Source organism: Eretmochelys imbricata, chromosome 3 (genome assembly GCF_965152235.1).
Source record: "Eretmochelys imbricata isolate rEreImb1 chromosome 3, rEreImb1.hap1, whole genome shotgun sequence".
NCBI classification, from domain to species: domain Eukaryota; kingdom Metazoa; phylum Chordata; order Testudines; family Cheloniidae; genus Eretmochelys; species Eretmochelys imbricata.
Window position 1 is genome coordinate 170,589,615 of NC_135574.1, and position 26,609 is coordinate 170,616,223.

General features: G+C 41.6%; 1 protein-coding gene across 1 annotated transcript in view; it reads left to right on the plus strand.

The window, feature by feature from the left end:
- The window catches only part of MTA3 (metastasis associated 1 family member 3), a 152,054-nt gene extending 130,286 nt beyond the window's left edge, over positions 1–21,768 (plus strand). The window contains exons 10-14 of the mRNA XM_077811966.1: positions 319–393; positions 9,875–9,933; positions 19,168–19,292; positions 20,422–20,573; positions 21,460–21,768. Of these exons, the coding sequence (XP_077668092.1) occupies positions 319–393; positions 9,875–9,933; positions 19,168–19,292; positions 20,422–20,573; positions 21,460–21,705 (657 nt within the window). The 3' untranslated portion in view covers positions 21,706–21,768. The remainder of the gene's footprint in view (positions 1–318; positions 394–9,874; positions 9,934–19,167; positions 19,293–20,421; positions 20,574–21,459) is intronic.
- Positions 21,769–26,609: the final 4,841 nt, after the last annotated feature.

Consider the following 26,609-nt stretch of genomic DNA (forward strand, 5'->3'; position numbering starts at 1 on the left):
GAAAGTGATTTGTTCTAATTGTGATGTTCTCTACCTGTCGTTTAAAAAAGAAAGAAAAAAGTGAGAGAAATGTACTGCCTGTGTGTTGTTACACTGGATTCTGCATTGGCCATATAGAACCAATGGTTTAGGCATGTAACTTAAAAATAGCCATTCCCGTAAAGGTTTTACATTGTTTAACCTTTTTATTTGCATTAATTCTGAATCTTTCTAACATACAAAGAACATTTACTCCATCTTTTTCTAAATAAGATGTGGATATTTAAATTTCCTGACACACTTTTTGCTTGTATTTAATTCATGCCAAATGTTTTTCAGCTCCCTTGGAAGTCGCTGACTAGCATCATTGAATATTATTATATGTGGAAAACTACTGACAGATACGTACAACAGGTAATTGTATGGCTATTTCAGTATGAATGGACCTGTAATATTCTGTAATAGTCTTAAAACAATGGACTTGTACCAAAAACTATTTATACATAGTGTTTTGTAGACATTTGCATATTCCTTTACCTTTTTAAAAAGACCTATTCTAAAACTATTTCTGAGATTGGGAGTTTTAAAATACCTAATTTGGTCTGATCTGGTTTTGCTGCAGTTTCATTTTCCCAGCTTTAGTTATCAGTCTAAAAAGGTGTTTAACAGGGTTGAACAGTTGCATGTTTAAAATAAAGTGCTTTGTTCCCAGAGCGATTGTACATTTTTTTTCTTTTTTTAAAAGAGAAAATTCTAAAATGATGGAATTTTTCATCATATGCATTATCCTTTGAGACTTTTATTTTAAATGGCTGAACGAGGCATTTTATGAGCGAGGTCACATAAGGCAACGCTGAAGAGGAGGGAAAAGGCTATCCACAGTGCTCTGCTTTAGTTCATCTAACTGTCTCATGAAGTGCAATTATTTCGCCTTCCATAGCTGCTGTTATGGGTGCTGTTTTGTCGTTTTGATTTTAAGATGTTGATGAGCAAGGAAGTAAGTTCTAGTATCAAAACTGAAGCCATGTCTTTCTGTTACGGTTTGTCTTTACCACACAGAAGTAACAGCGAAGAATATACATGAGGCCAAATTCTGAGCAAGAGTCAGAGCTTGCACGAAAGAGCTTTGCTCTGCTTAGACAGGTTGCAGGTCTGAAGGACGGAATCTTCGACATGTTTAGTTCTCTGCATAACTGAGCTGTGGCTTCTGCTCCGACGCATGGGGTGGGGGAGGGGGCTGTGGCTTTCTTTAGTTCTGTGTTTTTGGCCCAGTGGTTCTGTGCTGTTGACCAGATGCACTGGCCACCCCCTGCCCCACGGTTCTTCACGTTCCATGAAAAGCTCAATGGCACACAATGAATGAGAACATAAGAAGAACATAAGAATGGCCATACTGGGTCAGTCCAAAGATCCATCCAGCCCAGTATCCTGGTTTCCAACAGTGGCCAGTGCCAGGTTTCCCAGAGGGAGTGAATCTAACAGGTAATGATCAAGTGATCTCTCTCCTCCCATCCACCTCCACCCTCTGACAAACAGAGGCTAGGGTCAACATTCCTTACCCATCCTGGCTAAGAGCCATTAATGGACTTAACCTCCATGAATTTATCTAGTTCACTTTTAAACCCTGTTATAGTCCTAGCCTTCGCAGGTTGACTGTGTGCTGTATGAAGAAGGACTTCCTTTTATTTGTTTTAAACCTGCTACCCATTAATTTCATTTGGTGGCCCTTAGTTCTTATATTATGGGAACAAGTAAATAACTTTTCCTTATTCACTTTCTCTGCACCACTCATGATTTTATATACCTCTACCTTTATATACCTTTATATACCCCACTTAGTCTCCTCTTTTCTAAGCTGAAAAGTCCTAGCCTCTGTAATCTCTCCTCATATGGGACCCATTCCAAGCCCCTAATCATTTTAGTTGCCCTTTTCTGAACCTTTTCTAATGCCAGTATACCTTTTTTGAGATGAGGAGACCACATCTGTATGTAGTATTCAATATGTGGGCATACTATGGCTTTATATAAGGGCAATAAGATAATCTCTGTCTTATTCTCTATCCCTTTTTTAATGATTCCTAACATCCTGTTTGCTTTTTTGACTGCTGCTGCACCCTGCGTTGACATCTTCAGAGAACTATCCATGGTTACTCCAAGATCTCTTTCCTGATTAGTTGTAGCTAAATTAGCCTCCATCATATTGTATGTATAGTTGGGGTTATTTTTTCCAGTGTGCATTACTTTATCCACATTAAATTTCATTTGCCATTTTGTTGCCCAGTCACTTAGTTTTGTGAGATCTTTTTGAAGTTCTTCACAGTCTGCTTTGGTCTTAACTATCTTGAGCAGTTTAGTATCATCTGCAAACTTTGCCACCTCACTGTTTTACCCCTTTCTCCAGATCAACTTATGAATAAGTTGAATAGGATTGGTCCTAGGACCGACCCTTAGGGAACACCACTAGTTACCCCTCTCCATTCTGAAAATTTACCATTTATTCCCACCCTTTGTTCCCTGTCTTTTAACCAGTTCTCAATCCATGAAAGGATCTTCCCTCTTATCCCATGACAACTTAATTTACGCAAGAGCCTTTGGTGAGGGACCTTGTCAAAGGCTTTTTGGAAATCTAAGTACACTATGTCCACTGGATCTCCCTTGTCCACATGTTTGTTGACCCCTTGAAAGAACTCTAATAGATTAGTAAGACATGATTTCCCTTTACAGAAAACATCTTGACTTTTGCGCAACAATTTATGTTCTTCTATGTGTCTGACAATTTTATTCTTTACTATTGTTTCAACCAATTTAGGTACTGATGTTAGACTTACCAGTCTGTAATTGCCGGGATCACCTATAGAGCCCTTTTTAAATATTGGCGTTTCATTAGCTATTTTTTAGTCATTGGATACAGAAGCTGATTTAAAGGACAGGTTACAAGCCATAGTTAATAGTTCCGCAATTTCACATTTGAGTTCTTTCAGAACTCTTGGGTGAATGCCATCTGGTCCCGGTGACTTGTTACTGTTAAGTTTATCAATTAATTCCAAAACCTCCTCTAGTGACACTTCAATCTGTGACAATTCCTCAGATTTGTAACCTACAAAGGACAGCTCAGGTTTGGGAATCTCCCCAACATCCTCAGCCATGAAGACTGAAGCAAAGAATTCATTTAGTTTCTCCGCAATGACTTTATCATCTTTAAGTGCTCCTTCTGTATCTTGATCATCCAGGGGCCCCACTGGTTGTCTAGCAGGCTTCCTGCTTCTGATATACTTTAAAAACATTTTGTTATTACCTTTTGAGTTTTTGACTATTTGTTCTTCAAACTCCTTTTTGGCTTTTCTTATTACATTTTTACACTTAATTTGGCAGTGTTTATGCTCCTTTCTATTTACCTCACTAGGATTTGACTTCCACTTTTTAAAAGATGCCTTTTTATCTCTCACTGCTTCTTTAACATGGTTGTTAAGCCACGGTGGCTCTTTTTTAGTTCTTTTACTGTGTTTTTTAATTTGGGGTATACATTTAAGTTGGGCCTCTATTATGGTGTCTTTGAAAAGTGTCTATGCAGCTTGAAGGGATTTCACTCTAGTCACTGTACCTTTTAACTTCTGTTTAACTAACCTCCTCATTTTTGCATAGTTCCCCTTTCTGAAATTAAATGCCAGTGTTGGGCTGCTGAGGTGTTCTTCCCACCACAGGAATGTTAAATGTTATTATATTATGGTCACTATTTCCAAGCAGTCCTGTTATAGTTACCTCTTGGACCAGATCCTGCACTCCACTCAGGACTAAATCAAGATTTGCCTCTCCCCTTGTGGGTTCTTGTACCACCTGCTTTGAGAAGCAGTCATTTAAAGTATCGAGAAATTTTGTCTCTGCATTTCCTCCTGAGGTGACATGTACCCAGTAAATACGGGGATAATTGAAATACCCCACTATTATTGAGTTCTTTATTTTGATAGCTTCTCTAATCTCCACCAGCATTTCATCGTCACTATCACTGTTCTTGTTCAGATGGTCGATAATAGATCATTACTGTTATATTTTTATTAGAGCATGGAATTACTATCCATAGAGATTCTGTGGAACATGTGGATTCATTTAAGATTTTTTTCTTCATTTGATTCTACATTTTCTTTCACATACAGTGCCATTCTCCCCCCCCCCCCCGCCCCCACCACCCCCCACAACCTTTTTCTGCCCTTCTCTCTAGGGAGCAATGTTATATACCTAAGCGTATAAGATTAACAGTAGCTTTAGTAAATAAGAATGTAAAATGCTAAATTGCTTTTTCATTTTTCATGCATCTGGCCGTCATTCCCGCAAATTTAAGTTACACATAAAATAGTATGTATAATTATTTCATATAAGAATACATATGATCCACTTCAGTAAATAAAGAAGGAAAACTTGGTAAAATGTCATTCCCACACAACCCCAACGCCAGTACTGAAATTTAGCTACCACATACTGCTTATTTCTCTCTTTTGTATTATCCTCTGTGTAGGCTCAGGTTTGGGGGGGTTTTGTGGGGGTGTTGTTTCCCTCTTCCCCCTGCAAATGCCCTTAAGATTTATGGGTTGCTGTGGTGCCGCTTCTCTTCCTTTACCTAGTTTTCCTCTCTTGCTCTGGTGACCTAATGCTTAGGGATTGTGAGGGGAGCCCTTTTTCTTTTTGCCCACCCGTGAGGGGGGTGTGTGAGAGACAGAGACTCATGGTTGTGTCAATCTATATCATTTTAGCTATTCTGTGGTCTTAAGTCTCACACCAGTTTTTGTATAGAAATTGTATAAAATTTGTACCTATGACGTTTATCAAAGAACAATGTTTTCTTCTTCCAGTATTCTGCAATTACTGTAGTACATTCCTTGAAAAGAGAGGGTTTTCATAGTGACTTTACCTTCTCCCTAGAGAGATGAGAACATTAGATCTATCTGAGCATGTTCTCCAGGCCTTCCTTCTGTTCAGAGGATTTTAAAATTTACTTTTATTTTATTTTGCCATAGCATCAGAGGGGTTCCACTGTGACATCTGCCCCTGATTATGCCTTAGTTTCTCAATGCATAGTGCCAAGAGGATCTGTTTCATTCAAGGACATGGCACTGATCCGACAATCCTACTTTTAAGTTGTGATTTTCTGAACTGAATCGTAATACTCTACTAAGTTGAATCTCTGAGCCAAAAATGAATTCTTGTCTCTTCTTTCTGTTTCGTCTGTCACAATGAAATACCCTTCTTTTTCACTTCCTCACCCAAATATAAAGCTAAGACTCGTAGCTGAAAATGCATATTTATGTAGAATTTGTGATTATTTGTGATTATTTGTTGTTTATTTTCAAGGTTTTTATTATTTATTTCTGTGCTCTCCAGGCAGCCTGGTTGCATGCCACAGGCCTCAAGTACAACAAATGTCCATGCAGGCCAGCTCCAAGCATTCTTCCCCACACATGTGACAGGGATGGGGGGAACTTGTAGCAAGCATCAGAAACTCATGTCCAAGGCTCTTTGAGCCTCAGCCTGTTCTCCAGCCTGCCCAACGTTTTGGCTCCCACTGCTTTGTGGCTGGCTGCAAGGTGGACTTCAGCCATGCTTCACCAAACTCCTGCTATCTGTCTCCATAGAGCAGTGCAGGGAACAGACAGTGCAATCCAATTAACTTGCTTTTGTAGGGAAACTGGAAAGCAAGAGGCAGATGATGAGCGGACACAGTAGGACTGGGAGATATGAAACAAAAAGTTATATGTTTGACTGCAGGAAAATAGCAAGAATGCTAGATTCTCTGGTATCTTAGAAAAATGCCAAATACCACAGTTGTGGAATCCAGATGGCCCTGACTAAGATGAATGGGGCAGTTCACACCTTCAGAGCTATTTTTCCAGTCTGTGCCAACCTAGTCAGTTATACTGTGCTTACATTATCCAGATTATGTCAGGCACCATAAGGAATGAGCATTTATTTCATGAAAGACGTGATTTTAGGAGTGTAATTCTGCAGCAAGGGATGAATGCTGCAAAATTGTGAAATATATGAGCCCTCTGAATGGTAGTTTGCAGTGACAATGAAGATACTTTGTCTATTGAAAGATTTCCCAATTACCTCTCAAGGCCACCCATTTATCTGTTGATTGTCACTGCTGGTTCCCATATGTTGGGTCCCCATTTCATAACAGCACATTCACTTACTGCCACATCAGCTGGAAAGTCAGACTATAAGTATTGTTGGGTAAGGACCCATTTTTGCTGCTGCTCCTCAGCTCTGGCACTGATATGTCTGGTCTAGCTTTTGCTAAGCACTTTGTTCCTAGCACATCCCCTCGTCTCTGCAGCCTACACTCTTTCTGCAAGCTGCATCTGTGTCACAGTACTTCGTGGGGTCCTGGCTGAAGAGCAGTACCTTAGTGGTTGAAGCAGTTCCTTCAGAATCATACCAAACACTGCAGCATCTATAAAATAAGCTGCTGCCATCTGTGTCAGGGCCTTTGTGTTCAGCCTGCCTCTTGAAACCTTCCTCCTGAGAAGAGACTCCAAAAGAGGAGCCTCCTTTCCCCCCAACTTATCTAGGTAGACACTGGCCCGTCTAATATGGGTGTCAAGGCCAAGGCAGAGATCTGTAGAAGAACACAATAAGGTATGAGGTACTGGGAGTCCCCACCTCCATGCCAGCTTCAGCCTGCTCTTCCCTAATTCCTTACCTGGTATGGGGATAGCACTTTTTCTCTCCTCCAGAAGCCACAGGGTTTCATGGTTGAGCAACAGGTTTGTACTTCCTCTCACCACAAGAGATCTTTCAGGCAGATGAGGCCCGATTCCTGCTACCCCTCTGCCCTGGGGCACAGCCAGGTCTTCCTCCTGAAGGATATCCCAGGGCACTTCCTTGGGTGTCAGAGCCTTCCACAGTCCATGAGAGCTAGGAGGAGAAGGAGCTCTTCCTTGAGGGGGGAAGTCCCTCCCCCATTGCAAGAGGACGTCGGTGTGTTTGCCAATGAGATCTCTGGCTCTCATGGAGCAGCAGTATCTGAAGTCCTGGATATGTCTAAGACTGACACCCATAAGCAGAAAGACCTGAGGAAGGGTCTGCTTCAGTTTTCAGAGAACCCTTCCTCCAAAGTTTGTTTCCCACTCCATGAGGACCTTGCAGAAGTGGTGTGGAAGTGAGCCATGGGCACAGCTGGTGTCAGCAGCAGTCAGAGCCAGATTTAGGGGCAGACGACCCAAGCAACGACCTGGAATGCTGGGCATGGAGGGCGCCAAACTTCTGTTCAGGTTGTGAGGGCAAACACAAAAAAAGTGATCTTTTGAACTAAAGAACTAAGGTTCAGGTTCTAAGGCTATCACCTACTATAACACTATTCAATATTGGTCCACCCAATGTTGGTGCACAGTTCAATTTCTTGATGTTAGTACATTTCAGTTATTCTTAAAATTAAAAAGTTTCTATAAACTTAGAGAAAATTATTTTTTTATTTGCTTATATATCGCATGAATAAATACAGATTTATAGATCCTGGTGTGCAAATTTATCGTTTTATATGACAGGGATAAATCGTGCATCAAAGTCATGAAATTGGCTACAAATGCAATACAAAATAAGATATTCAAAAGTTTAACAAGTGGAGGGGAGGTGCCAAAGACGCCTGGGGTGCCATTTGGTCTGTCTGCGGTGCCCTGTTTTGTACTGGGTTTTCAAATGCCTTTATGACACTTAGAGATCCCTCCTGCACTTAGTAATCTAGAAAGTCAAGATCAACTTTTCTGATGGGAGGGGTAGTCACCTCAAGGTGCCCTTTATAGAAAATTGGAATCCAGTTTCCGAGGGGAACCAGAGCTGATCACTGAATCCATTTCAGCTGGTTCTCTCATGGTCCTTTGTTCAAATTATAGAATGGATTTTCTGGGCTGGCAGGATTTTTGCAAAGCTCAAGTAAACACACTGCATCTTTAATGACAACTTTTTTGGCTCCTTATAAAGAGATTTGGCAAATGTTGTCACTCTTTTGCCATCTCCTGTAGAAATTTAATTGGCTGTTTTAAAAGGAAACAGACTCAGTTCCTTTATAAACTTGTTTTTTATAGATGTTGTAGGAGAAGCTAGGTACTTTTTATATGTTTGAATCTCTGATATTAAATGTATACATGTAATATATGTAGACAAAGGATTCATTGAATCCTTTCAGTGATGGTGCAAGTCATTGGATACATCAACTGCAGGTTAGGCTACTGCAATAGCCTATACTATACTGCTCTTTCAACCTAACATTTCAAAAACTGCGATTTCTCACAGTGCCTGGGATGTTTCCCATGTGAACTTTATTTACTCTAAAAACACCAGTTGGCTGCTGTTGTGATTGATGGCCCGTGTGGTTTTTTTGCACGGTTCTATGCATGTGCATTTATATCTTGATTGATCAAAAACTAGAGAATATTATGGTACCAAAGGGTTTAATACTTGTCACATTCACAATTTTATATCAGGTATTGCATTATGATGTGTAATCAGTCATGTGCAATGTTTTGTTTGCATGTATTATGAGGAACAAAGCCAAAGTCATAAACCTCCCCATATATGGTGATATCAGACAGTGAAAATAAGGCAGATGAAATCCCTCATTGAAGTCAATGTCAAAACTCTCATTCCTGTGAAGCCAGGTTTTTACCCAATATGCAGTGTAATTTAATTGGTGATTTCTAGAACATGCTCTTTTAGAAGATGGGGAAAAACAAAATATTTTCTGTTAACTTCCAAGATTCCATGCCTTGGTTGTGCTGTCTTGTATCCTAATACTGTGGAATTTTCAGTAATAAATCATATTATCTTCTGGGGTTTCTTTTACAATATAAATCTCACAGCATCAGACATTATTTATGTTACCACATGCCCCATGAACAGCTTTTGTTTTGTCTGTATGTCTGTGAAGATAAGCCAGATAGTCACAAATAAGCTATGAATGCTAGTTTGAGTATACAGCACATTCTTAAGTTTGAGAGTTATGTTGGTAGCAAATATAAACAAAATCATAATCAAGTAAATTCAACAGAATATTTTAGCAGTAACAAAGTTGCCATGCTGCTCTTATGTTCTTGGGCTGGAGTATTCAAAAGAGTCTAAAGAAGCTAGGCACCTAACTCCCATAGGCTTAATTGAAAATCGCAGCCTTGGCCTTGATTGAACAAATACATGCTCAATCAAAAGTGCTGTAGATGTGTAGTTTCATCATGTACTCCTCATTATTTTCCATTTCCTGTACTCTTCTGTAATTCTCTTCGGCTTGGTCTGCACTTAAAAGTTAGGTCGAATTACTATATCAGCCAGGGCATGAAAAAACCACACTGCAGATCAACATATCTATCCTGATCTAACCCCCAGTGTAGACACACGGCTTTGTTGACAGAAAAATGCTTCTGTTGACGTAGGTACCATTGCTCGGGGAGGGGGTCTTCCTGTACCAATGGAAAAGCCCCTTCTGTCAGTGTAGGCTGCATCTAAGCTGTATAGGGTTATGCCGGCACAGCTGTGGTGATGTAGCTATGCTGTTATAGTCTCTGTAGTGTAGTCATACATATTCTCCTACTAAAGTGAGCTAGAATTATGTATTTTATAACGTGAATGCTGACTCCTGGCTGTTGTGTGCACTCTCCCTTGCTCGCTCTCTTTAGTATTGTAAAATTAGATCTGCTGTAATATTTTTTGTTGGTGTTTGTGAATTTTTTATTGAGTGGAATATACTATGCTTTAAAAATAGTAAAGAATTGCAGTGATGTTTGTTTTGCGTTATTAGGGTCTACACTTAAGGCCTCTGCGATCATACAAAAGCCAAGTGGAAGTTGTCTTTAAATATTTTGTTTGCAGTGATAAATTAATAGTGTATTAAAAATACATTCATCTTTTCAATTAGAAACGTCTGAAGGCAGCTGAAGCAGAAAGTAAATTGAAACAAGTGTACATCCCAACCTAGTAAGTATAGCAAATGTTTATACTTTGTCTCTTTGATTAATGTGACCTAATGTATAGATTAAAAAATGCACATACCATTGTCAGAAGACTAGTGAAAATGGACCTGACTTGATGATGCTCTGGATATATGTAAGTGTGCTAGATAAAACAAATACATTACAGTAACTTGACAGATACTAAGATTTCGATCCTCCTACAGCTTATTATTTACATACGATTTTGATTGTGGATGCCTATAACACACACCCAGCATGATTAAGGCAAGGACTGATGATGATGCTCTCTTTGTGAGGCCCTTGTATTTAATTCATCCCTTTGTTCTTGTCCACCATTTTCCTTGAATAAGATAAATAGAAGTAAAACCAAAGAGAACTAGACTGGTTAAAATGCTGTGTGGATTGGTAATATACATAATGTGCCCTTGTTGCCATTTATAAAGCAGATTTTGCCAAGTAATCTCTTTAGAATCTGTATAGAGTGCTGTTACATATGTGAATAAATGCAACATTTCAAAGTTTAAGCAATTGTTTGTTAAACCAGATACTTCTACTTTACAATTATAGTTTTATCTTGTCAATACAGTATATTCTTAAACCAATTAGGGTGATAAGAGAAGAAAGACATTATGACCTTAAATGATAAGGCTATGGACAGCTTTAAATCCCTTCTCTGTGAACTAAGCCCTATTAACAAACTCTTTTTATTTTTGTGTTTTAGCCTCATAATGTTTTTAGTTATTTAGCTTTTTGTATTTAAATTTCATGCTAAAGGTCTGTTTTTGTAAACATGTGGTTTATGGGAATGAGCAATAATTCATGTCTTTCACATTAATGATTTCCTCAGAGCTGTGGGACTAGCAAGGATTAGGGGCAAAATTCTCCTTTAAACTCTGCACCACTATGTTCTACTTTCCATATGTGTATGGATTTCCTATTGACATAATTGGTAATTCTGCACATGTGCAGAGAACAGAATACCGGGAAAAAGTGTGACCTCTGTAAAGTCCTGTGTAAACTACATACAGTACAATTTCATTTTATATAGTGTCTTTCATGCAAACTCTCATCCAAGGCGGTTTTAATAGTACAAGGTAGCGGATAGACTGCAATAGATTTTAGCTTTTAATGAATCCAACCTTTAGAAAATGTCTCAGTGGGTGTTATTTAAAGCCTAAACCAATACTAATAAACTAAAAAGTTTAAAAATTATGTTAATAATTTTGGATGATGGATCATTTATAACATCCTAAAGTCAGAGCAGTATTCTGGGAATAATCATATGAGTGTGCAATCATTAGCAGTTGGTATTCGTAGCGCAATTATTTTACCGTTGATGGTTTTGGCAGGTAAATAATAAAAATAAATAATTAGCACTTACATAATGCTTTCACATTCAACATCCTTGCAGCATATTTATTGAAGTCAATACAGAGAGGTGTAGGTTGCACCTTGGATGTGTAGCTTTGAGCCCTTTCGCACTGCGGGTGAGTAATGACCCTAAGGGAAAGTAGGCAGTGTTCCCACATGGGAATTGTCATACTGGATCAGATTTAGGATTGGTTTAGTCCAGTATCCTGTTTCTGACAGTGGCCAGTAACCAGTGTATCAGAAGTAGCTGCAGGAACACCAAAGTGGATAAATATGAGATAGCTGTAGTACGGTTGCCTGGTTTGTGGGGTATTCTGGTCTTGTACAGCTCCCCTAGTACATGGGAGGTAGTTGCCAGATCCCACCACTCTAAGGGTATGTCTACACTATGAAATTAGGTCGAATTTATAGAAGTCGGTTTTTTAGAAATCGGTTTTATATATTCGAGTGTGTGTGTCCCCACAGAAAATGCTCTAAGTGCATTAACTCGGCGGAGTGCTTCCACAGTACCCAGGCTAGAGTCGACTTCCGGAGCGTTGCACTGTGGGTAGCTATCCCACAGTTCCCGCAGTCTCCGCTGCCCATTGGAATTCTGGGTTGAGATCCCAACACCTGATGGGGCTAAAACATTGTCGCGGGTGGTTCTGGGTATGTATCGTCAGGCCCCCGTTCCCTCCCTCCCTCCGTGAAAGCAGCAGCAGACAATCGTTTCGCGCCTTTTTTCCTGAGTTACCTGTGCAGACGCCATACCACGGCAAGCATGGAGCCCGCTCAGGTAACCGTCACCCTATGTCTCCTGGGTGCTGGCAGACGCGGTACGGCATTGCTACACAGTAGCAGCAACCCCTTGCCTTGTGGCAGCAGACAGTACAATAGGACTCGTAGCCATCATCGTCATGTCCGAGGTGCTCCTGGCCACATCGGCCAGGAGCGCCTGGGCAGACGTGGGCGCAGGGACTAAATTTGGAGTGACTTGACCAGGTCATTCTCTTTAGTCCTGCAGTCAGTCCTATTGAACTGTCTTACGGTGAGCAGGCAGGTGATACGGATTGCTAGCAGTCCTATTGTACCATCTTCTGCCGAGCAGCCATGAGATGTGGATGGCTTGCAGTCCTCCTGCACCATCTGCTGCCAGCCAAAGATGTAAAAGATAGATGGAGTGGATCAAAACAAGAAATAGACCAGATTTGTTTTGTACTCATTTGCTTCTCCCCCCCCCCCGCCCCATTTAGGGGACTCATTCCTCTAGGTCACACTGCAGTCACTCACAGAGAAGATGCAGTGAGGTAAATCTAGCCATGTATCAATCAGAGGCCAGACCAACCTGCTTGTTCCAATAGGAACAATTACTTAGGTGCACCATTTCTTATTGGAACCCTCCGTGAACTCCTGCCTGAAATACTCCTTGATGTAAAGCCACCCCCTTTGTTGATTTTAATTCCCTGTAAGCCAACCCTGTAAGCCATGTCGTCAGTCGCCCCTCCCTCCGTCAGAGCAATGGCAGACAATCGTTCCGCGCCTTTTTTCTGTGCAGACGCCATACCAAGGCAAGTATGGAGGCCGCTCAGCCCACTTTGGCAATTAGGAGCACATTAAACACCACACGCATTATCCAGCAGTATATGCAGTACCAGAACCCGGCAGAGCGATACCGGGCGAGGAGGCGACGTCAGCGTGGTCACGTGAGTGATCAGGACATGGACACAGATTTCTCTGAAAGCATGGGCCCTGCTAATGGGGCAGGTTCATGTGGTGGAACGCCGATTCTGGGCTCGGGAAACAAGCACAGACTGGTGGGACCACATAGTGTTGCAGGTCTGGGACGATTCCCAGTGGCTGCGAAACTTTCACATGCATAAGGGCACTTTCGTGGAACTTTGTGACTTGCTTTCCCCTGCCCTGAAGCGCATGAATACCAAGATGAGAGCAGCCCTCACAGTTGAGAAGTGAGTGGCAATAGCCCTGTGGAAGCTTGCAACGCCAGACAGCTACTGGTCAGTTGGGAATCAATTTGGAGTGGGCAAATCTACTGTGGGGGCTGCGGTGATGCAAGTAGCCCACGCAATCAAAGATCTGCTGATATCAAGGGTAGTGACCCTGGGAAATGTGCAGGTCATAGTGGATGGCTTTGTTGCATTGGGATTCCCTAACTGTGGTGGGGCCATAGACGGAACCCATATCCCTATCTTGGCACCGGAGCACCAAGCCGCCGAGTACATAAACCGCAAGGGGTACTTTTCAATAGTGCTGCAAGCTCTGGTGGATCACAAGGGTACGTTTCACCAACATCAACGTGGGATGGCCGGGAAAGGTACATGACGCTCGCATCTTCAGGAACTCTGGTCTGTTTCAAAAGCTGCAGGAAGGGACTTTATTTCTAGACCAGAAAATAACTGTTGGGGATGTTGAAATGCCTATAGCTATCCTTGGGGACCCAGCCTACCCTTTAATGCCATGGCTCATGAAGCCATACATAGGCAGCCTGGACAGTAGTCAGGAGCTGTTCAACTACAGGCTGAGCAAGTGCAGAATGGTGGTAGAATGTGCATTTGGACGTTTAAAGGCGCGCTGGCGCAGTTTACTGACTCGCTTAGACCTCAGCGAAACCAATATTCCCATTGTTATTACTGCTTGCTGTGGGTTCCACAATACCTGTGAGAGTAAGGGGGAGACGTTTATGGCGGGGTGGGAGGTTGAGACAAATCGCCTGGCTGCTGGTTATGCGCAGCCAGACACCAGGACGGTTAGAAGAGCACAGGAGGGCGCGGTACGCATCAGAGAGGCTTTGAAAGCCAGTTTCATGACTGGACAGGCTACGGTGTGAAAGTTCTGTTTGTTTCTTCTTGATGAAACCCCCCGCCCCTTGGTTCGCTCTACTTCCCTGTAAGCTAACTACCCTCCCCTCCTCCCTTCGATCACCGCTTGCAGAAGCAATAAAGTCATTGTTGCTTCACAGTCATGCATTCTTTATTCTTTCATCACACAAATAGGGGGATGACTACCAAGGCAGCCCAGGAGGGGTGGTGGAGGAGGGAAGGAAAATGCCACACAGCACTTCAAAATTTATTGAATGCCAGCCTTCTGTTTTTTGGGCAATCCTCTGTGGTGGAGTGGCTGGTTGGCCGGAGGCCCCCCCACCGTGTTCTTGGGCGTCTGAGTGTGGAGGCTATGGAACTTGGGGAGGAGGGTGGTTGGTTACACAGGGGCTGTAGCGGCAGTCTGTGCTCCAGCTGCCTTTGCTGCAGCTCAGCCATACACTGGAGCATATTGGTTTAATCCTCCAGCCGCCTCAGCATTGAATCCTGCCTCCTCTCATGCTGCCACCACATTTGAGCTTCAGCCCTGTCTTCAGCCCGCCACCTCTCCTCCTGGTCATTTTGTGCTTTCCTGCACTCTGACATTATTTGCCTCCACGCATTCGTCTGTGCTCTGTCAGTGTGGGAGGACAGCATGAGCTCAGAGAACATTTCATCACGAGTGCGGTTTTTTTTTCTTTCTAATCTTCACTAGCCTCTGGGAAGGAGAAGATCCTGTGATTATTGAAACACATGCAGCTGGTGGAGAAAAAAAGAGGGACAACGGTATTTAAAAAGACACATTTTATAAAACAGTGGCTACACTCTTTCAGGGTAAACCTTGCTGTTAACATTACATACATAGCACATGTGCTTTCGTTACAAGGTCGCATTTTGCCTCCCTCCACCGCGTGGCTACCCCCTCAACCCTTCCCCCGCCCCGTGGCTAACAGTGGGAAACATTTCTGTTCAGCCACAGGCAAACAGCCCAGCAGGAACGGGCACCTCTGAGTGTCCCCTGAAGAAAAGCACCCTATTTCAACCAGGTGACCATGAATGATATCACTCTCCTGAGGATAACACAGAGAGATAAAGAACGGATGTTGTTTGAACGCCAGCAAACATACACTGCAATGCTTTGTTGTACAATGATTCCCGAGTACGTGCTACTGGCCTGGAGTGGTAAAGTATCCTACCATGGAGGACGCAATAAGGCTGCCCTCCCCAGAAACCTTTTGCAAAGGCTTTGGGAGTACATCCAGGAGAGCTGCGAATACCAGGGCAAATTAATCCTTTCACGTGCTTGCTTTTAAACCATGTCTAGTATTTTAAAAGGTACACTCACTGGAGGTCCCTTCTCCACCTGCCGGGTCCAGGAGGCAGCCTTGGGTGGGTTCGGGGGGGTACTGGCTCCAGGTCCAGGGTGAGAAACAGTTCCTGGCTGTCGGGAAAACCAGTTTCTCTGCTTGCTTTCTGTGAGCTATCTACAACCTCATCATCTTCTTTGTCCCCAAAACCTGCTTCCATGTTGCCTCCATCTCCATTGAAGGAGTCAAACAACACGGCTGGGGTAGTGGTGGCTGAACCCCCTAAAATGGCATGCAGCTCATCATAGAAGCGGCATGTTTGGGGCTCTGACCCGGAGCGGCTGGTTTTCTGGTAGGCTTGCCTCAGCTCCTTAAGTTTCACGCGGCACTGCTTTGGGTCCCTGTTCTGGCCTCTGTCCTTCATGCCCTGGGAGATTTTGACACAGGTTTTGGCATTTCGAAAACTGGAACGGAGTTCTGATAGCACGGATTCCTCTCCCCATACAGCGATCAGATCCTGTACCTCCAGTTCAGTCCATGCTGGAGCTCTTTTGCAATTCTGGGACTCCATCATGGTCACTTCTGCTGATGAGCTCTGCATGGTCACCTGCAGCTTGCCACGCTGGCCAAACAGGAAATGAGATTCAAAAGTTCGCGGTTCTTTTCCTGTCTACCTGGCCAGTGCATCTGAGTTGAGAGTGCTGTCCAGAGTGATCACAATGGAGCACTCTGGGATAGCTCCCGGAGGCCAATACCGTCGAATTGTGTCCACAGTACCCCAAATTCGACCCGATTTAAGCGCTAATCCACTTGTCAGGGGTGGAGTAAGGAAATCAATTTTAAGAGCCCTTTAAGTTGAAAAAAAGGGCTTCATCGTGTGGATGGGTGCAGGTTTACATTGATTTAACGCTGCTAAATTCAACCTAAAGTCCTAGTGTAGACCAGGGCTAAGCTCTTTCCAGTGACTTCAGTAGTAGTTCGGTGCTGAGAGGGGGTGTGAGAGCCAAAACACTAACACTGGTTTATGGCCTAATCCTTCAGTCCTTACTCAGGAAGAACGTGTTGAAATCAATGGGAATATTGCTTGAACAAAGAACTACTAAATCAGGCCCTAAATTTCTTTGCTTCATGCCCTTCTCCTCAGCGAATTTACTTTACTTTAAACTAATAAAAGGTTGGAATTTTTTGCTCCTCCCAACAAATGTAGTTAAGAGCAGAATCTTCTTTTTTACTTAATTGGTATATGCTCGTGTAATGACACGTTCACTCCATCAGAAATGTACTTCCTGGTTAGAATACCATCCTTTTTATTTCAGACAAGGTGGGGAGGTAATATTTTTTTATTGGACCAACTTCTGTTGCTGAAAGAGACAAGCTTTTGAGCTTCACAGAGCTCTTCAGGTTCGGGGAAAGTAATCAGAACGTCACAGCTAAATACAAGGTGGAATTGGCGACTCGTGGGAGGCACAAAAAGGGGATACCAGTTGTGGGGGGGCACATGACTTCCCCATATGACCCCCACACATGACTCCTCCCCACTCGGGGCCCCCACAATCTCCCTGTCCGCTCCCCATCCCACGTTACCTTGGGAGGGCGGGCTCTGTCTTCCCGCTGCGCTGGTTCCCCTGGTATGTTCGGCTGCGGCCCCAGAGCCTCTCCTGGACACTGCCTGGTGCAGCACCGCAGCTGCCTGGGAGAGCACCCAGTTGCGGCAGCAGCGGGCTGCCCTCCTCCCACTCTCAGCTTCTGGGGACAGCGGCCAAGCAAGTCAGAGTCCTCCGCACCATGCTCAGAGTTGGCTCCTGTCCCCAGAAGCTGAGGGTGGGAGGAGGGCAGCCTGCTGCTGCCGCAGCCAGGTGCTCTCCCAGTCAGCCACTGCGCTGCACCAGGCAGCATCCCAGGTCGCATGGCTGGAAGAGGCTGTGGCCCCACCCCTTCCTCTCCCCACCTGGGCCGGCTGCTGTAGGGGCACATAGGCTGACCAGACAGCAGGTATGAAAAATCGGGACAGGGTGGGCGGGTAATAGGCACCTATATAAGACAAAGCCCCAAATATCGGGACTGTCCCTATAAAATCGGGACATCTGGTCACCCTAGGGGCACTTGACCCTTTGTGCCTCACCCATGAGTCGCCCCTTTTGCAGTCATAGGGCAAAGGAGGGTTAGTGAGTTACAGATTGTTGTTTTGATACATAAAACCAGTGTCTCTGAGTCCATGATTTTTAGAGTTTAGCGAAGTTATGAATTTAAGCTCCTAGGGTTGTCTTTTGAAAGTGCTGTGCAGGTTTCCTTTGTGGATGAGGGCTGAGAGGTCAGATATGGAGTGATCGCTTTGCGACTCTGTTCCATCGGGTGTTCTGCTGTGACGCTGGGAGTACCTTTCCCAGACCTGAAGAAGAGCTTTGTGTAGCTCGGAAGCTTGTCTCTCTTTACAAGCAGAAGTTGGTTCAATAAAAGGTATATCTCAGCCCCCTTATCTCTCTCATAGCTTGGAACTAGCACAGCAACACCCTACAAACAATAGCTTTCAGTTTTATCTTTAAATGTTCCTTATTTTGAGTTTAGCATTTGGTGTATGCATTAATATTTTTTTCTTTGTGAACGTTTTGTGCCTTTTCTTAGTACAATATTAGGTTGAATAAGAGAGAGAATTTTATTTCTGCTTTGGCAAGTAGGTCTATGCGAGGCTACCCATTTTCACATGTAAAAATGAAAGATGGGCAGACTGGTTCAATAATAATAATGCTGCTTAGCTCTTATATACCACTTTTTTTAATCAACAAAATAATAACAAATCCCCTTATGCTTTTATGTAAATTGGTTTGGTAAATTGGTCTTCTCCAAACAAGCCCTTGTTTACTTCCCTCCCCACTCCACATCCCAAAATTATTTTACACATGCCAGTCATTTTTGGACCCTGTCTATTAGAATCCACTTTTTAAACTCGGTACTGCTTTAGGGCTTCCTCTATATATTCAAATTTTGTGCTTTCTGACGCTTTAGAGGTCCACTGTGAACTCGAGACTACAGTTATTGGGAAGTCCCCAAGCAGCACAAGGTTTAAAGAAAAGAGCAGAGGTACTCAGCAAAGAACCTTCTGCTACTGGAAGAAAGAACAGGTCTGTTTCTACCATCCTCTGCTCCTTTGGCTACTATGGCCAGTTGGGAGAGCAAGTTAGATCATCAAAGATATTGAGAGCGAATGTCTCTTTCATTGCTAGCAAAAACAGATTTTTGCTGGTAATTCAGGAATTTAGTCATTTCCACTATTCAGTGGACTTTGGGGTTTGTGGGTGATGAAACTATATGAAATGTATCACTTTTACAGGTTATAAATCTTCACACATTTGTCGCAGTGGAGAATTCACCAATTTTTTTCAGCACAGCCTTGTCTTGATGTGTGAAGATAAATTTTGGTTTTCTGGAAAAACATCTTTGTTTTCTGTGCAGTGGGATATCTCCAAAGCATTATGTGTTGCAGGGAGGCTAAATGTACTATGTAGAACTCAGTGATGACCTGTGTTCCAGCATTTTACATGTAGACCTTAGTCTTGCAAAGCCTTTCATCAGCTGTTTATATAATCAGCTTGTTTTTGTCTGTAAGCTAAACAATTTATTAGAGAAACATAGAAATTTTGTTACTCAGAAGAATTTGTTACAGATGGTGTAGTTCATAAACCAGAAACATAGAATGAAATCTAGCTCATGTTAATTAACTGGTTATTAAAATATTTTCTGAGAGATTACTTTTTATTTTATTTAAAGCAACAAACCAAATCCCAATCAACTATCCAGCAACAGTGGGAAACCAGGTGCAGTGAATGGAGCTATGGGAGCATCTTATCAGGCACAGACCTCACTAATAGGCCGGGCTTGTGAAAGTTGCTATGGTAAGTAAGATTTTTTTGTGTGTGTGAGTTTTAAGAGTGCAGATGTCATCTGAACATTTGTGGCGCGGTTTTTTGCCAGTATTAATTTGCACCCTTTGATAAAACAGATGCATTTGTTGAATCTGTTACCACATTCCAAGCAAAGTGTAGGTTGATTTCTTTTTGATAGTTAGAATTGAGAAATGCTGCATATTTAACTCTTAAATCCGAACTACACCACTATAATAGATTAACTTCAATATTTTAGACCAAGTTTATGACCTATTTAAAAACTGTAATAGTTGGATGGATTGGGAGCTGGACTCAAGGTAATGTGCTGGAGTTGGTACAGTGATCTTTTCTCTTTGGAGCTCTGTATTCAAATCCTGACTTTGGTCACAAGTGCAAATGCATTTTGTGAGTTTAGGATGGTCCCTAGTGGACTTTTCTAAATAGCAAACCTCACCACAGAACTTGGCACAAATGAGAGAGAATATGACAAAATTTGGGACCGGTAGTGGTCTCAGCTCAAAAGAGATTGAGGACTTAAAAAGAGATGAGATATATTTTTAGAGTTGTGACTAAGCTTATATAAAAAGTGCCCTCGCTGTTCACCTCTCTATCATGAACACCAAATGCAATTTTAACAATGTTTCATACAGAAAGCAAAATTAAATATATGGTTGACTGTCTTCCAGATGGGAGATTTCTCTGTGCAAAGCTCTTCATTTAGGCCAGTTTATAGGACTACTCAAAAGTAGATTTAATGGGGGCTGGGATCAGGTCCATAAACATTAGTTTTGTATGATACATAAAAAAAACAAAAGTTTTGACCTATTCTGGGTTCAGGGGCATTGTTTTCTTTTGCTTCATTGAAAACAGAGGAAATAAATTAGTCTTTTCCTAATGTTTAGGGATCTCAAGTTCAAAATTGATAGGGAAGTTGATTATTTTTTCCCTTAAATTTTTTTTAATTGTTTTATAAGACCTCTAAATCACCTTAAAATAAGTTCTGTTTTTTACTCTGATAGATTTGTAGTACTTCTTTTAATAATGCTCGAGGAATAGTAATAGCATATAGTGTTCTTAAATTTATTATATGTAATGCAACATACATCAATTCAGCTGTATTTTTTTTTCTCATTCTTAGCCACACAGTCTCATCAGTGGTATTCTTGGGGTCCCCCTAACATGCAGTGTAGATTGTGTGCATCTTGCTGGATTTATTGGAAGAAATATGGTGGCCTAAAAATGCCAACTCAGACAGAAGAAGAGAAACTATCTCCCTGTCAAACCACAGAGGTAGGATTATGTAGGCAAATGTTTCTGCTATAAATGTGACACGTTTCTCAGAAGTTACTGTGATTTTTAAAATGTGGCATGTAATGTTTCTCGAGCCTGTGCTGAGAAACGGAACATTTTATACTTTTTGTGGTATTGAGTTTATTAATATTTATTTCGGGTTTGACTGTGCTCAGTGCTTTACAAAACACAGAGTGAGACTTAGGGTTTTACTGGCCCATTATGTTTTACAGTCTAAAGGACCAGGACAGCAAACATTTACTCCTTTGTATAAAGTTACTCCCTTGCAAAATCCGCCACACGGTACTCAGTGGAACCTGAGTGAAAGTCACATCTGAGCAGAGATCCAGCACAAGATTTATGCATTACTGAAGTCTGCTTTTGAAGTCTTTAATGAATGGTGCATAGGCCTTGAGCTGTCTTTTTACAGAGATTAATTTCACCCTCCAACTTTCCTTGTGACTAGGGTCCTAAATTAAAAAAAAATAAAAAGTCCTCCTTCATGCATCTCTGGTGGGTGACCAATGTCACCTTATCAATCAAATGGTGTTGGTATCTATAAAATGCCAAAACTCAAATCTTTTTATATGGTATTTCATATTCCTATCATTAGTCCTCTGGACTTCTCCAAATTTTGAGTGAATTCTGTGTGGTTATTTCTGATGCTTAAATACAAGCAAAATGACCTGCAATGTTTCTTCTTCAATTGTGTGGGGAAATACGCTAATTTCTTCATTTCTCTCTCAATTTTGGTAATTTTATTAAAGAATTTTAGATGTCTTTTGTTATATTTCACCATTGGTAACGGGATTTTTGGTAGCTGTTTGAGACTCTTGTGGTGGTTTTTGTTGCGTTTTAGTTGTGTGTATTTTATGATTTTTTACAGGATCCCCGTATTAGAACTCATATGTCACGCCAGGCTACACAGGGTACGCCAGTCCGTAACACTGGTAGTCCAAAGTCTGCGGTGAAAACGCGCCAAGCCTTCTTCCTTCACACGACGTGTTTGACAAAACTTGCCCGTCAGGTCTGCAAAAATACCCTCCGGTTGCGGCAGGCAGCAAGACGTCCCTTTGTCCCTATTAACTGTGCTGCCATTAGGGCAGAATGTAAGATGTTTTTAAATTCCTAGCTTAATGTGCTGTGCTTCCAACCATTTTCTGTCTTTCATTTTATTTTCTTTTTCAATAAACATTTCTTGTCTACAACTCTTTTTTTGTTTTATTTTTTCCCTCCGAGATCTAAGTTTACATTTGTCCAGTGTATCACCAACAAATTTAGACAAAGACTATCTGTTGAGGAAAGATTTCAAGCCAGTTTTATGAATGAAGTGGGTATTGAAAAGGGGATATTGCAAATGAATTAAGAAAGAGCATCATCTTCTCATCCACCTATATCACATACTGTCATAAATGTTTTTGCTAGTATCGGCAAATCTTATGGGAAACTGGTGTGCATGTTCTGTAACACACAAGCCATATTTCCTACAAGATACGGTGAAATATGAGTTTGCTTTTAAAGCATTTATTTTTTGTTTTTCACAACTAAAGATACAGGGCTAGATTCTGCTACCCTTGCTCAATTTGATTTCAGTTGGACTATTAAAGGAGTAAGGTACTGCTCATCACATAAGAAAGATGGCAGAATCTTACCTTTTTATGTCCATTTAATATTTTTAAGCTCTAAAGATCATGATGGCCACACTTACTGTTTCACCAATGTTTTACTTCTTTCATCCATTCTTAAATTTTAGTTTTACATATATTTCTATACTGTTTTTGTGCTTTTTGTTTTATAAGAACACAACAAAACATAAAGAACCTTGCTGCATTAATAACTTAATGAAAGCATATTTAGCCAGAGTGAACTTAAATAGCTTTTTGGAGGTGAAAATATGAGAAATGGTTGAGAATGTTACAAATGAAAAGGTAGTAAATTAATGGCTTCTGTATGCTCCTGTGTGTTTAGAGTGCAGTCCAACATCCGCTGAAGTTACTGGATACTTCACTGGGCTTTTGATCAGGTCCTAAATGTATAATTTAACGCAGATGCCACATGACTAACTTTCTCAACTTCCATGGGACAGTATCTTCAAAGCTTGCATTTGGTGCCCCAGTATGGAATACACTACCACATCATCTCACGTAACATCAGATCTAGCAGAGAAAGAGCTAATAAGATTAGGTCAGCCATCCTGGCACAGTTACTAACATTTTTATTGAAGAGAGAATTTTTGAGAATTAGAATTGATTTTATAAGTCTAGTTACTGGATTAAGACAAAAATAAGGAATAATTTTTCCCTGGGGTTTTACATTGGGATGTTAATGTATTACTCTTCATGATAAAGAAATCATGGGTTTAAATCAATTCTTGGGTTATTTTTACTTTCTCTCCGTTTCCCACACTCCAACAGGATCCAATCCTGCAAACATCCAAAACTTGATAAGATTGCTCATGGGAGTAAAGTTACTCACCTGGGTAAGTGTTTGCATGATTGAGCCTAAGCAACAACTTCTGTTTGCTTTACTCATGCCCGTCTCACTGGGCCTGATTCTCCTTTTCCTTAAACTGATGTAAATAAGGAGCCACTCCACTAAAGTCAATGGAGTTAAAAACATTGTAAGAGGAGAAGCATTCACCCATTGTGTAAATAAAGCAAGAATGATTTCGCTTTGTGCTTCAATTTTGGTAGGAGAGGCTGATGAAGGCTGAAATGTGTTTACTTTTTTTTATCCTTAATAAAGATTACAGCAAATCACTTGAAAGATTCAAGAACCAGTAGAATAACAACTCATTGATGAGAGCAAAAAATGTCTCTCTTAAAATTGATGTAAATTGGCACCAATTTCTAAAGAAAGCCTGGGGGGGGAAATTTGCTGTAGAATTGGATTCACTTTTGATAGAGAATTTTGAACCTTTATCCCTCCTTGTTCTGCTTTTATCCTCTACTTTGTGGATTTAACAGGAGCTGTAGAATTTCTTCTTGTTTGAAGAAACAAAACAAAATGGTTCATCTCACTGTTAATCATCATTCTAGAAGGGACATTACTTTATACACAATTCAAATTTTTAAAACAAAGAAAATGAAAAGCAGAACTTCTGAAAAGGAAATAGCCGTTCTTCCGTCAGACTAAGAGTGTCTTGAGTGCTTTGTTCTTTTGCCTGAAAAAGTGTCATTACAAATTAAAATCATGGCCTGAAAGATCTTTTTTGTAAACACTGACATTTAGTGTTTGTTTTTATCTGAAGGAAAAATTGCATCTCTGTTCTGTCTGTTGTATTCTGCCACCCTGATTGGCCCTGAAAAGATTTAAAAAACCCCACAGTAACTGATTGTTTGTTTGTTTTTTGAACAGGACTTAAAAAACCATCAAACCATTTGATATAGTGGGGTTCAAAGAGTGTGTGTGTGTAATATTGTTTTTACATTGTATTTCTCCAATAATATCTTCTGTGCATAAAAGAGCATAGTACTCCTCATCCACAGATTGCTTGTCCATGGAACTGTCTTGCGCATCATTAAATCTTATCTAATAACAAATAGGCCACATAATTTTAAGTTGCGATAAAATATGAGTTTCTTGCAGTTGTTTGTTCTTCCTTACGGTGACTTATATGTGTTTCTCTGTGATAGTGCACTTGATTGATTCTTATTTTACAATTTAACAGTCTCTGTTCTGAGCCTTTGATTCATTGTTTTTGAAAGAAACTGTAATGTCATTCACTTTTATGTGGGGGCATAGATACATTGATTAACAGCAGTTAATGTCTGTGCTGACCATGAATGAGTCACCAGCTATAATATTGAATAACACCCTTGTACGGTACTGCAGCTGTTGTGATCTTCTGAGGCACTCAAGCTAATATCCTACTGGCCAAAGTAGCAGGTTGCTGGTGGAAAGGCATTAAATGGCTGAAGAGTCTTGGGCTCTGGAATTTGCTTTCTCATCATGGTTTGCCAAAGCTTGGATGTAATGACCCTTCTGACACTCTGCAAGACTCACCTGTTCATGTGATTTTATTTTTATTTGTATTGTGGTAGTGTATTGTAGTCTAGAAATTGCAACAGAGGACACACTTGCTAGGCACTGTACAGACACACATTAAAAAGTTTACAATCTAAACAGACACAGGTGGAGGGCAAACAAAGGTGAAAGCCAGGTACAGAGGTAGATTGCCTGACTCCTAATTCCATGAACTGTCCACTAAACTGTACGGTTCTCTCAAGTTTCAGAGTAGCAGCTGTGTTAGTCTGTATCTGCAAAAAGAACAGGAGTACTTGTGGCACCTAAGAGACTAACAAATTTATTTGAGCATAAGAGCACGAAAGCTTATGCTCAAATAAATTTGTTAGCCTCTAAGGTGCCACAAGTACTCCTGTTCTTTTTGTTCTCTCAAGGTTTCTTTTCAGGCAGGGTGGGAATAGGCTGTGTGTGAATGGTGAGGTGAGCTTTTGCTGAGAGCTGTAAAAGAAGCCATATTTTGCTAAGGATAGCATCTGTGTAGGATCCTCGCTCCTAAGTCTTGGCTTATTGGCAGAGGATAGGCAGAACTCCTCGGTCTCTAGTGAGGATTTTTTTGCCCCTAAAGGCAGAAATAGTAGTCAGGTTCACAAGTCAAACTCTTCCCTTCTGGTGGTCAAGAAGGTTTTGTGTGTCAGTGTGTGAAATGTAGTGAATGTGTATTTAATTCTTTTGTTGAGTTTTGTCTTTGGAATTGTTTGGAATGTCCATAGAATTTAGATATGCATACCTGTGAGAAATTAAACTAGAGAAAAATATGCATTGCACAAGGGTGATCCTTAAAGGCTTCCACCTATGAAGTGGGGAGATTGACCAGCACCTTTCAAGATCAGGTTCTAAATCAGCAACTTTAAATATTAATATTCTGTCCTTTTGAACCTTTACCCCATCCCAGGGCTGCATTTGTCTTTTGGAGAGATTGTCCCCTCAACTCTGCTTTCTCTTCTGAGGCATTGCAGCAGCTCATGCCCCTGCAGGCTTCAGGGACTGAGTTAGGCCTAGAGAAGCCAAAGGAGAGGCCTTTATCTCTGCCCCCCACCACCACCATAGAGTTTCTCATTGAGGAGCTTGGCCAGCTCTGTGAGCAGAGTGCGCTTCATCCTCACAGCCAAGAGTGGGCTGGTCACCTCCTTCCCTTCTCCTGGGTAGGAAAGAAGCCAGGCAGGATTGTAAAGATTGGCTCCACTAGGCTATCTCCATCAGCTGCTATGAGAGGTCATCGTACCCTGATGTCCAAGTTATTGTTCCCAGCTTCCACTACAGGTTGCCAAGTTCTCCTCCCCCCCACCTCCACCTCCTGTCCCCAAGAGCTGATGAGAGGGACAGCAGCCCAGATTTGTAAGAACAAGCAGGCAGTAAAAGGCCTCGTGACTCTCCATTATATTCTTTCTACCCTCCTGGCCTCGGTTTCATGAAGCCAGAAGGTGTCTCAGTAAGCATAAGTCCAAATTCATCCTAGTGTTACTGCCACAGGTAGATGTGGCCATTTGTGGGTGAGAACTCAACATTACTACCTGGGTGAGACTTCTATTTCAAAGAATGGCCTCCTCGCTATCCAAGCCCTTCACAGGCAGTCACAACCAGGCAGGTTTCACTTCAGCCCCTCCTTTGGGTGTCAGAGCTCTCAGGCGGCATCAGGTCAACAAGAAAAAATAAATTAACAAGTGTCAAACTGACACCCAAAGTGCTTCTGCATGCTTCAACAAGCAGTACTAATGTGAGTAGACACGGTTGCAGGTATAGCTCGTCTCAGTTTAAAAATTCCCTCGTGTAAGGTCTTCTCACTGAAAAAGACAGAGAGATACAAATCTGTTTCATGCAGATATGTGGGGGTTTGGGCCTTGAGAGCAGATGCTCAAGCAAATGAGTTCTCTTAGGTGTTCCTGGGGAATTTTATGGAAAGCTGAAGCTATTCAGAGTCATTGGAAAAGTAGATTTACAATCCTGGCTGCTGCCAGATGCTGTAGAAAGGATTTTGATGACAGATGGGACCATTAGATATGTACAACAGGA